Source organism: Cercospora kikuchii, assembly GCF_019650295.1.
Source record: "Cercospora kikuchii DNA, contig_00003, whole genome shotgun sequence".
Lineage (NCBI taxonomy): Eukaryota > Fungi > Ascomycota > Dothideomycetes > Mycosphaerellales > Mycosphaerellaceae > Cercospora > Cercospora kikuchii.
Window position 1 is genome coordinate 2,208,105 of NW_025408584.1, and position 15,465 is coordinate 2,223,569.

The 15,465-nt window shown below is 55.7% G+C and overlaps 4 protein-coding genes across 4 annotated transcripts; 3 read left to right on the plus strand and 1 right to left on the minus strand.

Moving 5' to 3' along the window:
- Window positions 1-1,364: 1,364 nt before the first annotated feature.
- On the plus strand, window positions 1,365-4,296 carry CKM354_000525000 (uncharacterized protein; the record flags this gene model as incomplete). The annotated part of the gene is made up of 5 exons (XM_044800519.1): window positions 1,365-1,526; window positions 1,586-1,918; window positions 1,973-2,393; window positions 2,447-3,010; window positions 3,059-4,296. 5 exons carry the CDS (start codon window positions 1,365-1,367, stop codon window positions 4,294-4,296), a joined length of 2,718 nt encoding a protein of 905 aa, XP_044656454.1.
- Window positions 4,297-6,680: 2,384 nt separating this feature from the next.
- On the plus strand, window positions 6,681-8,315 carry CKM354_000525100 (uncharacterized protein; the record flags this gene model as incomplete). The annotated part of the gene is made up of 1 exon (XM_044800520.1): window positions 6,681-8,315. One exon carries the CDS (start codon window positions 6,681-6,683, stop codon window positions 8,313-8,315), a length of 1,635 nt encoding a protein of 544 aa, XP_044656455.1.
- Window positions 8,316-10,744: 2,429 nt separating this feature from the next.
- On the plus strand, window positions 10,745-12,474 carry CKM354_000525200 (uncharacterized protein; the record flags this gene model as incomplete). Its single annotated transcript, XM_044800521.1, has 2 exons — window positions 10,745-11,500; window positions 11,572-12,474. The coding sequence occupies 2 exons, from the start codon at window positions 10,745-10,747 to the stop codon at window positions 12,472-12,474; spliced, it is 1,659 nt and encodes a 552-aa protein (XP_044656456.1).
- Window positions 12,475-13,660: 1,186 nt separating this feature from the next.
- Window positions 13,661-14,362, minus strand: CKM354_000525300 (uncharacterized protein; the record flags this gene model as incomplete). Its single annotated transcript, XM_044800522.1, has 1 exon — window positions 13,661-14,362. One exon carries the CDS (start codon window positions 14,360-14,362, stop codon window positions 13,661-13,663), a length of 702 nt encoding a protein of 233 aa, XP_044656457.1.
- Window positions 14,363-15,465: the final 1,103 nt, after the last annotated feature.

Sequence of the window (15,465 nt, forward strand, 5' to 3'; positions counted from 1 at the left end):
CCGCCCGCGCGGTTCGGATGCAGACATGGCACAATCGTGGAGGACGACGTGCCGGCGACCGTACGAAGAGCTGTTCCTCCCGTGCGTCATTCACTCCCACCGCTTCGGCAAAGTCGCATGCGCGGGCGTGCGCATTCAGTACGCATGCCGTTCGCATGGCGGCCGTGCGATTTGTCACGGGGGCCTCCAGATCCATCCTGCGTAACCCCCAGCCGGCGTGCACCCGGTGGCCGGTACTGTACTGTGCTGTACACTCTGCTCGCCAAGCGGGCGCCTGGGGGGAGGAGTGAAGGGGCTTGGGCCTGCAGCAGAGACGACGACGACGATCAGCAGCTGCGGCGGTATTCATAGCATCGTCCAGATGAAGTGGCCCCGGCGTCTGCAGCAGCTACTGCGTCTTCAGCTTGGCCGTGCCTGAAGGACCCATCTCACACATATCGATCCCACGTCCCCAAGCCCGCCAGACCTGGTTCGTGACGATTACGCGCATGCCATCGCCCGCTCGCAATCATCTGGCCACCGTGCAGCGCGCCACAGATGCAGTCGCCGGGCGTGCGAATGAGATCGTCCGGGGGCCACCGTGTTGCAGGGACAAGCACCTTCGGGCCCAGCCAGCTGGATTGATCTGCTCTGGGATGCGACGTCGAGGCACCGAGCAATGAGAATGCACCAAAAGGCCTCCAGTTACTGTCCTCCTCGATCTCCTCAGCGCGCTGGCTGCTGCAGACGACTCCCCCTCGCCGCGCAGGCCTGCTCGCCGCTACCGTCCGCCCGCATCTGGCAGAGCAACTCGACCCCGGTCACACGCGGATCGAGGGCTTTTTTCGTGCCTATCGATGGTATTGGCCTCGTGCTACGGCGGGTCAATGAAGCAGCGCTCTAGTCTGGCCCACCCTCTCCCCGGCTCTTCATCCGCGTTCGCTTGCGGCGCCATGCGATTGATTATATCGCAGCGCCCGACCAGGACAGGCGATGGCCCTGCCTGCTTGGGTCCTCCTCCAGTAGACACCCTTCGACGCATTCGCACGCACTTGTGAAGCCACACCTCCTCAAATGAGGTTGTTCCAGCTGCTCGGACTGGGAACCTCTCAGCGTCCTGTCAACGACGCCCCTAGCCAGCCCAACTGTGGAGCTGGTCTGGAATAGTCGTCGCAGTCGGACGCACCCTCCTTGATCTAGTCGTCCATCACTGCACACGGCCCTTGATGATGCTATATGTTCGCGCCCGGGCACCACGTCCCACCGCCGTGGTTTAGACAGTCTGTTGTGCTGCGCTCGCTTATCTTGATCGTGGTCCGCACACTTACCTGACAGCTGGGACGAGATGCTCTTCGTCGTTCATCACTCTCTCTGCTCATCCTAGAATGAGCTCGTCTTCGTCCTGGGCTGGTTACGGCCCCACGGCGCCCGCTCCGGCTCCAGCACCGCCTACCCAGCTGCAACGCAGTGCTTCCGGGGACCGACAGAAGAAGCCACAGTCGCGACAGCTGCTCTCGTGCACAAAGTGTCGAGAGCGCAAGGTCAAGGTGCGGTGAAGCCTCACTTCAACGAACAAACTTTGTTGCTAATGCGGGATGCGTTGTAGTGCGATCGAACAAAGCCGTGCTCTGCCTGCTGCGCACGAGGCCATCCCAAGGAGTGCGAGTTCGTCGTCGGCGAGGGCAACGACTACAGTCCCATCCAGCAGTCGTATGAGATTCGAAAGCTGCGAGCTGAGAATCAACGGCTGAAGGAGAAACTCCAAGCCGCCCGCCTCACTCAGTCTGGTGAAGATGAGGACGACGAAGACTCATCCGATCGAAAGGTCTCGAAAGGCTCTGCGAGAGCGGCAGCATCACGACAGCGACGATTCCGGACCGGCGACAGGGTCGACAACCTCTACTTCGGGACACCAGGGCTCACGAACATCGTCGCAGATGTGCGCTTCACCCTTGAGCTCGATCATATTTTCGCGTGCTGACCCCTCACATAGTTCGCCAACTTGCAACTCGGCACACAGTCGCTCACCCACACCATTCCTCGAGGGAAGGACATCTACACACACGATGGCCAGCAGTCGATCTATCCCTTCATGAACCTGTGGGGAGGTGGCAGCGGCGCCAAAGACATGGCCCGCGACCTCCTCGCCTCGCCTGACGAAGTTTACAGCTGCCTTGACATGTTCGAGAAGCGCGCGCAATCGTGCTACTTCCCACAGACACCAGATCTGCTCACCAGACGCGAAGTCAGTCGCTTCCTGGAGCGGACAGAGGACAACGCCGAGGCGCACCCCGACATGCTCGCACTCATATTTGCCATGGTAGCGACAGCGATGCAGATGGGAGTGTACGACCGCCATGGCGAGTGGGCTGAAGGGGCTGTGGATGAATCCCGGAGGAGAAGCGATGTCTACAGTACGTTCATCAAGCGCTCACTCGTCTTGCGGCGCAAGCTGATCATGAAACAGTCGCAGCGGCGATGCAGGCTCTTCGCCTGGCGTCCTTTATGAACACGCCCACCCTTCTTGCGATACAGACACTCGTTATGATAGGACCGTACCTCACAAACAGCGGCAGGTTTCTCGATGCATGGACTCTTTTCGGGACGACCATCCGACTCGCGCATTCGATTGGCCTCCATCGAGATCCAAAGGCCCTCGATGCAACACCTCCGCTCAGAGAGAGCATGATCAGACGGACGCTGTGGTGGTGGATGCTGCACATGGACCAACAGTATTCAGTGACACTCGGACGACCACTGGGAATTTCAGGCATTGGAGACTGCCAGCCTCCAGAACCACTTACGACGAACCCGACCATTCTGCGACTGAACGAATTCGTCGATCACTTTACCATTCTCGCGCGACAGATCCTCAGCAGTGATGCCATGATGAACGTGGGCAGGATAGATGAGTATACGGACAAACTTCTCGGACTTTGGGACACGATGCCTGAAGCTCTGCAGTTCAATGAAACATGGTTGCAGCAAGAGACTTCGTTACCGGACTGGCCGCTGGAAGTCATGTCGGCGAGTGAGTAGTGACCAACACCTATGGCGATGACTGGCTAACATCCTCCAGTGTTGTACGCCAAAGTCCAATCTTTCCTCATTCTGCTAAATCGACAACGGCTGGAGAAGACACAAGGCGCACACACGGAATCATCGTCGCCGGGCTCGATGCTACCTCCGCCACGCCCGCAGCCGATCATGACCAGCTCGATGTATGGCGATCAGCCACTTCATCCTGCACCACTGCGAGGAAGATCGCTGGTGATCAATTCTTCAATTGCGCTTATCAATGCGTTCATGTTCTTTCACTATCGAAGACCACAAGTGCTCATATGCTGGACGATGGGCCAACAGTGCTTCAATGCTTGCATGATACTCATTCTCGACGCACTCGAGACGGACAACGAAAACAACCTTTGGCTTGTTAACCAGGCCTTTGCGGTCTTTCACGAATTGGACAAGAAAGGGGTGCACAAGCTGGCCGATCTGGCCGTTGCACGAATTTCCCTAGGCCTCTCGGTGCTACACGAGCGACAAAATCAGCGAAAGCAACAACAAGCAGCCGCACGAGGCGCATCTGGATTTCACCCACAGCTTGAGATTGACACAGCTTCCATGACAGATTTCCAGAATGATTCCGTCATGGGCAATACTGGTATGTTCCTCCTCGAAGACACGGGCCTGCAGTCTTTCGACCCGATGGCTTTTGCGCCACTCGGCTGGAACATGGCAGGCAGTGCCAACACCTCTCACACATCCAATCCCACTACGCCGAACATTCCCTCACCAATGATACCCGTCAGTCAAGTCACCGCTGCTCCTTTTCCGGTCGTGACAGCGCCGCCATACACCACGAATGGCATGATGGCAGGCACATACATGACACACGTATCACCTCAGATGCACCCACAACAGACCATTCAATACCACAGACCCGGATCCTCCAGCAGCGTAGGACGAGGCCAGGCAGCCTTTACACCCATCAACACGAACTTCCCTTTACAGCAGCGGCCGCAGCAACCGATTCTACAGCCACATCATCCTCATCGTCAGCAACTATCCCCAGTCGAGCAAGCAGTAGTCCAGCAGTCTTTTTCTCAGATCCGCGGTCCCCGCCACAGCCACCATCACAGCAGCGCGCACTCATCGCATCACAAGAGCAGCAGTCACAAGACCGGCTCAGGCAGCAACAAACACATCAGCAGCAGCGGCAGCAGCAGTGGTCACCAACATCATAGCATAGGCGCGGGACCGCGTGGGATTCATCGGAGCGAACGCGGGCCCAAGAGTTCTCAGAGGAGGAAGTAATGACGACGATACCAACAGCAGCGGGAGAGGCAGGTTCAGCAGGCAGTCAAACTGACTGGAACGACTCTATGGGCGATACCGGAGTGCGTGAGCCCAGAAGCCAGCGAATGAGTGCATCCGAATGGCAGGATAATGCTGGAAAGCAGTGGACGATGCTTTGGCTTTGGTGATAATGAGTCAGCGTTCCTTTTCCTAGGGAGTCTCTGATCATCCGACAGATCAGTTCTCCTGTCAGCTTTCACCGAACATGTAATTGACCGACCGAACATCTATTTGAGTTGCATACAACCATGGAGGCTTTCTGTTGACTTTGCAATGGGTTAAGAGGAGGTGCGATACCGCAAGGTAGTTCAGGTGTATGTAGAAGGATACCGAGGACGATGACACAGCAAGATCAGGCGACAGTAGCCTAGTGGTGCACAGATGAGCAGCGAATAGCAGCGAGGAAGCTTTCGTGCAAGGTGGAAGTAGTTGTAGTAGCAGCAATTGGGTAATGGAATCTGATCTGCTCTCTTCTGATTATCTGGTGATAGCAGCAGGAATGATATCCGCGTATCTATTGTGCAATTTGATCTGCAGTACATCGATCTCCGCGGCAGTGCGAAACATGACTGCCAGCGCGACAAACAACTGTTTCCCCAGCACGCCTGTGACGAGCTGCGAGTGCTCGTACCTGACATCAGCAGCGATTTTAGTACATCGGACTACAAAAGACATTTGATCAGCATGATACTGTATCACGCGACCTCATCGACTGGTCTAGACCACTCGTAGCGTGTTTGCGAACAACGTGGCAATCCAAGCCATCAATGGTGAGGTGACACGGTGTCTTTTGCGTCCTAGCGCGGCAAACGACATGCCAGCTCATCATTGCTGTTCGATCCTTCGCACTCTTATTTGTGCCGTATACGACTTGGCGAGCAATCGACTTTGCCGCGAGATTTTGTGTCATTGGTGGGCTTGGGAGAATCGGCTTGAGGGTTTGCAGGGAAGACCTTGCTGGAGTGCTGCGGCTGAGGTATATGCGCTAGTGGTGAGTGGGAGGTGTTTGAAGAGGAGGGAAGGGAGAAGGACAAGTGGTTTGAGTGTGAAGGAGAGGGATTGAGGTGTTGAATTGGACGTGGGGGAGAAGTGGGTGGTGGATTGGGTAGGGCTGAGGCGGTGGCGTTGTCGCGCAGCGATGATCGTTTGGGGCAGAGAGTGGACTCTGCAGGGAAGCCTCCATCTGTGAAGCGAGTTGTCGCAGCGCCAAAGAATGCTTGATCATGATAGACACGCTGGTTTTAGATGGGACTGGAGAATAACAAGCCATGGAAGAACAGGCGGGAAATCACATCCACGGCCAGACATTCGAAGAGCTCTGTCTTGATGAAACGACTAGCCAGTCCTGCAAACTATCGTATGCTGGTAAAGACGCTACAGAGCGTGAGCAGGTCGGTCGGAAATTGTTGCTGTGAACGGTAAATGGGAGCCAGTTCTCTATACCGCCAACGTTAGAAGCTGGAATGGCATCCTGATGAGTGAACTCCTGTTTGTAGGTATCGAATTCAACGTCGTGACATGCTGGTCGGCGTTCGAAGTGCGATTCCTCCCGACAAGGCGTCATGCATGTGGGCTAGATGTCGTCTCTGGTAATTTCTCCATGATCAGGTTGTAGAATGGTGGTCTTCGAGAGGAGTAATTCATTGTTGGTGACGATGGGCATCAGGCCGCTACGCGATTCATTCCATGGGCTACAGCGAGTCACTTGTGAATGTGAGGCATTCCCTTGCAGCGGCATTTTGTCGCTGGCTTGGCGTGAACAATGTGGCTCCTGGTCGGACACCAGTATTCACCAGACTATGCGAATGCGCGCTGAATGTCAGAGCTGTGGATGAAGCTGCGGACCTCGCATCTGGGTCAATGCAGATAGATACCCAGGGAATCAGGCTCAAGCACTGTGGCCGGCGATAGGATTCAGCAATGTCACATGGTGAAAAATTCTTGTTACAGTGGTGTGATATATGGAAGGATGGAAACAGCCGACGAGCGTCTTATCAACAACGCCACCAGGCGGCGCGGGGCGCGGACCGTCGGCTTGGCGTTTGAGCTTGCACGTGAATGATGATGGCGAGCTAATTGTGGTTGTCGTCAGGAGCGAGTTAGTTCGTTCCTCTCCATGTTCTGAACATTGAGACACCCATTCGTGATCTCAGGCACGAGGGTGCACAGCTCCTGCTCGTAGCTGTCGTGTTTGTTGTTGTCTGTCACGGCCGAGCCACTGCGTTGCACGAACCACAGATCACCCGACCACCCTTTCCTTCGGCAGCCGATAATACCCTTATCGCCTGCGAGCACGCGACCTCTTAGCATAACGTGCGGATCGGTCAGCTCATATTCTTACGATGAGTAGAGGCCATCGCCCGGATGATGGGCAGACGGGCCAACATGGCAACGATCTAAGTTTCCTCGATTTCTTGCGCTCCGCTGGCGGAACGGTACCCATATCTCACGATCACTCATCGTCGTCGCAGCAGCGACAGCGACAGAACCTCCCATTCGAGCAACAGCGACAGAACAGCGGCGACTCGGCCGAGCGGAAGAGGCGGCATACTGGATCCGATCCAGAGCGAAGAAACTATCCATATCCAACATACACTGCAAGGCCATCAGGCGTGCGTGGTGGGGACGGCAGTCCTCCTCGTCTGGCGGGCGGCAGTAGGGAACACGCTATAGATTTGACATCGTCAAGCCCTCCATCGTCGTTGATGGCCAGGCCTGGATATCCAAGAATGTACGACAGCAGCGGAAGTCTTAGAAGCAATCACAGCTATGGGCGGTATGGCAGGCGAGAGAGTGATATCGTGCTTCCACGGTGGCAGCCGGACCATGAGGTGAACAAATGTCCTGTGTGCGAGACCGAGTTCAGCTTGCTGTACCGACGGCACCACTGCAGGAAGTGTGGACGAGTGGTTTGTGCAAGATGCTCGCCGCACCGCATCACGATCCCCCGACAGTACATTGTGCAGCCTCCAGATATTGTGAGTCTGTACGCCGACGATCCAGCTTCGCCATTGAGGAATCCTGCGCTAGGCGGAGGTGAAGTTGTGCGCGTGTGCAATCCATGCGTGCCTGACCCGTGGACGCCAGATGCAGGCTCACCATCACTTGCGGCAACTCAATTCTCACACGACAACACTCACCCACCATCTCTGACACACCCACCACGGCAGGACTCGGCCGCCAGAGGCTCGCAAGATCGCTACAGATCGATCCCTGTGCCCCCCGGCGGCCGCAATCGAGCTCAGAGTCATCAGCAGACAAACGATCAGCGGCGACAGCATGAGTTTTCGCGATTGTTCTCCAGCTCCGCCGCTCTCGACCGCTATGCACGCAACGTTCGCTACTCTCCTCACGATATAAGGGCGCCATCAACGCAAGGAAGCGGCTCAGAGCCAGGTCAGCACTCGCATCCACAGCACATCGACACAATGCATCGTCGCGGACACAGCCTGAACAATCGAGATTTACCATATTCGAGATCCGCACTTCCTGCACCAATTCCGCCTCCCACCTCTCGACCACCGCCAGCGCCGCGACGGCAGGTCGCTGAAGAAGACGAATGCCCTGTCTGCGGCAACGAAATGCCACCGGGAGAAGCGGTTCGCGAACGGCACATCAACGAGTGCATAGCAGCACGAATGGCACCCAGCTCCTCCTCCACGCCTCCAGTTGCCCCTGCCGCAGCAGCCAACATCGTCCCCAGCACTACCAGCGGCACGACTCCGCCTCAAGCTGAAGGATCGCGTCCGCGTACTACGAGCTTCCGACCACGCGGGATGGTGAAGAGCATTGCTACAGAGAAAGATTGCGTTGAGGCGAGTGGAGAGGCTCGAGAATGTCCGATATGCTACGAGGACTTTCAGCCGGGCGATGAGTTGGGCCGCATGGAATGCTTGTGCCTCTTCCATCGCACATGCATTCGAGGATGGTGGGAGAGGAAGGGAGTCGGAAGTTGTCCCACACCACACTTTGATTAGAGCATTGAATTGAAGCATTAGGGCTGGGATAAAGGAGCATTAACGAATTACGAATGGAAATGAATTGGATAGCATGCTCTTCCCTCCGCTCGCGTCCTGCGTTCCTCATGCTAATACATGAGCACTCTCTGCCTGGCGGGCTGCAAGACGCCCCAATTGCATGCCTCTCTTTCTCGTGTTTTGCCACTCAGCGGTGTGCATGCTTTTGCAAGTTATGTCCGATTCTTCCAGCTTCACAGGGTCCGGCTGCAGTCACCGGATTTACGAAGCGCTTGGGAGCGGTAGAATTTCCAGCTGTAGACAGGCTCGTATTCTCGTGAACTGCATTTCCCTGTCTTTCCCGAGTACTCGGAAGATGTGCTGGTCTTGTACCATCCAACTTCTCTTCCTCTTCCAATTCTACCGTCTCGAGGGCATGAACCAGGGTCTTTGGAAGTTGGCTTAGGGCATGCGGTATTAGTTTTGAGGCTCTGAATGTGTCAAAAAGGTTGTAAGTCCGAGTTTCTGGGCAGGCATGTGCCGTTGTGTCCGTCGGTTTGTTCAAGCACGTCGAGCGTGATGCTGTGCGATTGTCTGGTCAAGCATTTACTGTTACTTCGTGCCCGTCTATTTGGTCAAGCATTTACTGTTACGCCGTGCCCTACCATTGTCAGTGCTAGGAGCGACCGAGATCGTCAGGTACACAGCTTCTTCGGGGCAACGCGCCGCATTCTCAGCTTTGGGGCCGCCCGCTACACAGCACATCTCCAGTGGCGAGAGCAGTTCTAGAAGCAGGTCGCATAGGAGACTCCGATTATTGTTGTAGTATATAGACTCGTGTCTGCTCGCGTTTGCTGGAGGTTCTGAGGCTGTCGACGAGCAACCCCTCAGTACCAACGACATCGCACCGCCCACATAATTATTTCTTTGGGACAAATCTGCACTTTCGTCATCTCTCGCTTGTGTGTGCAGCCGGGCACGCGTCGCTGAACGCCCGGTCGTCTATTTTGCAGCCCGGTGCGAACATCGAGGACCTCCATCGGCTGCGAGACCGATCGCTCATGCCTGTGAGCCAGCAGCAGCAGCAGCAGCAGCAGGACAGGACAGGCACACCCCGGATGTTCTCCTGTTGCCCCTGCGCTTCCGCAGGACGACGCATGCTGAAGACTTCCATCTCGAGATGCGGTTCAGCTCCACGACTGTGACGAGTGAAATTGCGATCGCGTTCTCCTCGTGCGGCTAGTGTATGGCTCGAGCATCACAGGATCACTGCAGCCAATAGCTGGTGCAGGCTATTGTCGTCGACTAACGATTGCAGACCCCAGGGCGATTCCTTCAGCCCGACAGGCATGCTGGCGTAGCTCGTGGGCAAGTGTATAGCTGACGGACACTCCGTGCGCCATTTGCGTTGGCATCGTGGAAGCCTCTTCGTCGTGGCTGACATGGCTGACATGGCTGCAGTCGCAGCACAAATGCTGCACAAAGGTTGGCTGTAGGAAACGCCTCCTTGGCGTCTGGCTCCGCTGTAGGGCGCCGCCAGACCAACCGATTGGGCGTGCTGGTCTGCCACAGGCCTCTCCGAACAGCTGCAACAAACCTTCGGCCCCCTCTATCCTTGGTTCCTCTGCCCATCGATGCTTTCAGCGCACGAGACGAGTGCGCAGCAGCTGCCCATCGCCCCCCCGAACAACCAATTCAGCTGCAATGCCTCGCGGGACCACGTCCGGTTGCTCTTTCGGGAGGAGCATGAGCTTCACCTTAGCGGCCGCCGCACCGTAATGACGTCCCCTCTCACCGCTGGACACGCCTCCCAATCTTCCACCATGCTTCTTCGCCTGCCACGAGAGGTCGGTGGCTGATATCTCGTACACCCACCGCACCTCCGCCGCACGCTGCCATTGGCGCTGCCAGCCCAAGTCGGCAGCTCCTAGCATGGCAGCACGCTTGAGGCTGCCGGCACTGGAAAACGTGGTCGTCCGGCTTGGGCAAGCTGCTCCACGAGCGTGGGCTGGTGGCGTCTGTTTAGTATCCTTGGCTGGCTAATGACTGTCCGTCCTCATGTCCTGCGCAGTCGATTGCGGAGTGTCAGTGTGCGCCCGCCTGCGTCTAAACTTGCACCATCGCGCTTGGTGCCTCTCGCGGTCATGCGCGCAGGGCTGAGATATGCAGCCCTACGCCTACGGCACAAGCACAGACCGCCTGTCCATAGCAGTGCATGTCCCTGTGAGCGCAGCAGCGGGTCCTGGACGTCGGGACGAGGGTGAAGGTGCTGGAGCAGGTACCATGCCTCCAATGGGGCAGATCGAAAGCTTAGCCGATGGCCTGGCAGATGTCAGACAACTATATGTTGGCAACGCCCCTAGCACATGTGGATGGAGTCGCACCTGGTACTCCGAATTCCTCTCACGGTCAAGCTAACATCTCACGCTGCTCGTCAGCATCACGATCCGATGCCGAACCCACGGTCATACAAGAACCCTAGGTCTCGATCTGTATCGAAAAGTCCGCTCACTTCACCAACGCTGGAACGAGATGACCCTCTCAGTCGACAAGTCGCCTTCGTTCCCTTCTCGGCAGGAGCGCCTTCCGGCATCAGCGATGAGACAAGAAGAGCTGTTCGTGTGCAGGCTGCCAAGGCCAGTGCTGCGGCGAGAAAACAGACAATCGCACGGAAGCTGGCGGAAAAGAGCGGCCAGGCATTCTCGACAGAGACAAGTCCGACCTCCTCCACAGAGCAAAGCGAAGAGAGCCGTAGGGCTTCATCGACATCGGCAGCAGAGAGTGATCCAACCAAAAGCATCACCTCCCGGAGTCCTTCACAGTCCCTCGACGTCAGCCCTGTCGATCCAACAACTCGAATATACCCCATATCACAATGGCATCCTCTTATTCCTTCGATCGTCGACTACTTCACCAAATACTTTCTACCCGACGCAACTCTACCTCAAGACGCTTACGGACGTGACGCGATGCGCACGCAACTCTGGCCGCTAGCGCTGTCCGACACATGCCTCTTCCACGCTATACTGCTGAATGCAGCTAGCCACGCAGTCGTGACAGGTGCTCTGAACGTGCCTACATCTCTACTGGCCCAGCTCAAGCATACTGCGCTCGAGGGCATCAACGAAGCCATCGCCGGACTCGACTTCTCACAGGTGGGGGAGGCCATCATTGACGCGATCGCCCTTGTGGGCGCATGGGAGCTGGTGAGTACCCCAATGTGGCTTGAAGCTTCGATAAACAAAAGGTACACTAGCTGACCAGCATGACTTGGCAGCAATACGGCACGGCGGACACCTACGAGACCCACATGGGCGGTTTGAGCGCCATCGTCAATAATCTACCTGGAGGCTTTGTAGGCGCTCAGACTATACTACCTCCAGCGACCATCAACGTGATCTACACAGCCGGACACGATTTGGCAGTCTACGCTTCCAAGCGACCCTTCTTTGACGTTCCAGGCGCGCCGGCGCTATCGACGTCCCCACTACTCCCCAGCACGCTTCCCGCTGCATTCGAGAAGTTGAAAACACAGCACCTGCTATTGCCCAGCTTTATGCAGCTGATCAGCAGGTTATCGAACGTGCTGCCGGAAGATCCAGCTGCAAGAGCCCGGCTGGATGAAGTACAGCAGGCTCTGCTCGAATGGGAAGTCGAGAACGTTACAGCAACCACATATTGTCCTTTGCGAACGGTGCTTGAAGATGCCGCGATTCGCCAGGTCTATCTGCACATGCGCCTGGCCGCTTTGGCCCTGTGTGGCTACACTCGTTTCGCAATGAACACAGACGCGCAACAATTCCTACAGAGCCTGTACAACGAAGCTCTGCTGTTGCAATCCGACCTTCTCGTCGGAACCTGTTTCGAAGAACTCATTTTCTGGTGCTTGAGCACAATCAGCGCTACCACAGGTCGATGCGAGCACAAGCACATGCGATCACTCAAACGATTCACGATGGAGCTGGGAATCACAAGCTGGGAGGAAGCACGGCGCAGCTGGACGCAGTTCATCTATCCAAGTTCGCTGGACAGCAGGGCACATGCTCTGTGGCAAGCAGTGAACAACAGCACAGTCGCTCGCGATCCCAGCGTGGGTATGGGCGAACCCACACGCTACGCCAAGGGCATCGGCCATCCAACTACCCACATTGCTGCTCTGGTCGCTGCCGAGGAAGGATGAAGATGAAGCCGTTCCGGCTCACATCGTCATCGGAGTCAATTTTACGCCCTTTGCCAGCCTTGAAATGGCTCATCGACAAAGTAATTCAGCGGCTCCAATGCCTGCAATCGTCCGGATCCAGTTCATTTCGCCGGCGTCAACAATCCTGGACCATGGTAGGTTCAGGAGTGCAGACTGGAGGGAGGTCCCGGACTGAGATCGTGAAATCACGAGTAGACGAGGCACGGTTGCCACAGCTCACCAAGCGGGCAAACATGCGCGCGAAACTTTTTGCCAGACAAGACCTCTCGGCGTGGCTCTCACTTTAAGGACAGGGATTCCCTTAAATGGAAAGATATCGTGCAGCCTCAATAGAGCCAAGAGACAAATCGTAGACGCGGAGTACCGTAATGCCTACGGTGTCTCCCCCGTCTCGAGACTCACATACCCTGGCACGTATGGGTTTCAATTCTCACAATTCCAACCAACGACCCGTGCACGGATGCTAGGAATGTCGCCATCCCAGCGAGAGAGCAGCACACGGTCCACGCGAGGCAATTTGATCGCTCGTGGCACCATGGTCGACGTGCATTGTGACTTTGCAATCACCTAGCCTGGCCAACGTGGTCGAATCAAGCCTCTTGGTCGACACGGCGCCGGCGGATTCCTGGTCGTAGCTTTTTGTTCCGGACCCGACACCGTGGAACGTTTGCAACGATCGGAAACTTGACGTTGGCCGTAAACAGCAATGCCCTGCTCTTTCGGCATTTCTTACAGCACGTCGGCATGGCAGGCATCTGCCTTTTGGCATCAACGCATAGGGCTAATACGCAGGCACACGTATGCGGTTGCGCTTGCTTGCACGACACGATGCGGAAGCGATGACGCCGGGCTATGCATGATGATGCCTATTGACTAGGAACTTTACTTGTCGGAAGGAGGCAGTGCTGGACGCTGTACTTCCTCCATAGCATCAAAATATAGTCCAAATTCACATCTCCATAACTCTGTGCCGCAATACAGCCGGATCATAACCCTCCCTATACAGATAGCACTAAGACCTTCCCAGCATATCTCCAAGGATCGCTTTGACAACCCCGATTCGCGTGTACCCAAACCATGTCCTGATATCACGCACGCTTCTTGCGCAACCCTCGAAATCAATTCGGCTCCGAAATACAGCACTTGCTGTGACATCTCATCATCATCAATCATCCAAGATCCTCACACACTTTCCCACATCCTCTCTAGGAACATCCAACTCGTTGATGCGATCCTGCTTATCCGGCCACCCGATCGCAATACCGCACAAAATCACCTGATCCTCATCGAGTCGGAACTCCTCCCTCAAGACTTCCGGAAACCCCGTCACGGAGATCTGTAAACAGCTTCCCAACCCTTTGGCGGTAAGTGCCAGGATCAGAGTATTGATATACAAGCCCACGCACAAGGCATCTACTAGTCCGAGAATCTTGTCCTGCGTAATGACTCCCACGACTGGGGCATCGAAGAAGGAGAAATTTCGTAGTTGGGCCTCGCGATGCGCTGTCTTTTCTGAGCGCGGAATGTTGTAGCCTTGTGGGCCGTAGAGGATTTGGCCGAAGGTGGAGCGGTAGTGGGTGAACTTTTCGGGGATGGGTGGGATGTTGGGGCCGTGGGTTGAGGCGTGGGAGCTTAGGGTGGAGACTATGCGGTCGCGGGCGGTGTTGGTTGCGAGGTGGAGGCGCCAGTTTTGGATGTTAGAGTTGGAGGGGGCGTGTTGGGCGAGGGAGAGGCAGGAATGCAGGAGGGAGGGCGGAACTGGGTCGGAGGTGAAGCGGCGGATCGAGTGTCGGGAGAGGACGATTTGGGAGAGGACGTTGAATGTTTGTTCGTGTTTGTCCTGTTCTGTGGTCGCGTGGGTGGACATGTCTGCTGGCGGGGACTGTCCTCGTGAGTATTCGTTAACGCGTTTCCTTGCTCCGTCTGCTTTTTATGAGTTATTCCTTCGCTTGCAGTTCGTTAACACTGAACAATGACGCCGGGAGGGCGACTTGCATGCTGATAGTCAGTCCTAAGCTTGAGTACTCTGGCAAAGCAGACTGCAATTGAACTCGCCCATTCAAGCTCAAGCAGTTCGACATATACGTTTCATCAGCTAAGACACGCGGCATATAAGCTCACCATCATAGCTGCGAAGTCTACTAATGAGCCGCTGCACGAAATGCGGTCCGTCATACCGTTCTAGACTCGCGGCAAAGGCAACGGCTGCTCGAGCTGGTCAGACAAAGCTCGCTGTCGCACTGCAGTCGTGAGAAGTCTCGTTCCTGAGATACAATCGAAGCATGATGATCATCGAGCTCTACAGCGCTCAGACTGGTTGTGAACAGCGAGAGGAGTTGTGAGGACGACCGAAAGGAGGAACAAACTTTGGCAGAGAGACGTCAGTCAGCGACATCGGCAAAGTTTTCGGAGAAATCATCACTGCCCCGCGTGGAGTCGAATTGCTATCAAAGAAGGATGATGGCCCTGCAGAAACCGGCCATATTGAGGACACAGCATCGCTGCGTGGCTGAGTTGTGAGTGGACCTCGTTGTATCATAGTTCCATCGAAAGCGTCTTGCATAGCAAAAGAAACTTGTCAGTCAGTTTCATCATCCCCACGTATACGTCCACAGCTCTCAATCGAACTTGAGTGCGTGACATCACATCGTGGGAAAACATCGGTCAGTATGTGAGTGTGGGCTGGTGGTCAATACGTAGTGGAGCGATGCTCGACCTCATGTGCTATGATCGTGCGATTCAGTCAGATCACCATCACCGGCCCTCACGGCTGTGGACACGTGTTGGCAGCATTGAAAATTTGAGACAAGTCTCGTACATGAACGTAGCATACAATTGAAGATGTGTAACTACGATACATAATTTCCATGTTGCTTCTCCATGGAAAGGTATAATTACCAGCTCATTCGCCATGCCGCGTGTCGGTATGCTCGTCACGACATCGCAATGGTCAAACTATTGCCTTTTCTC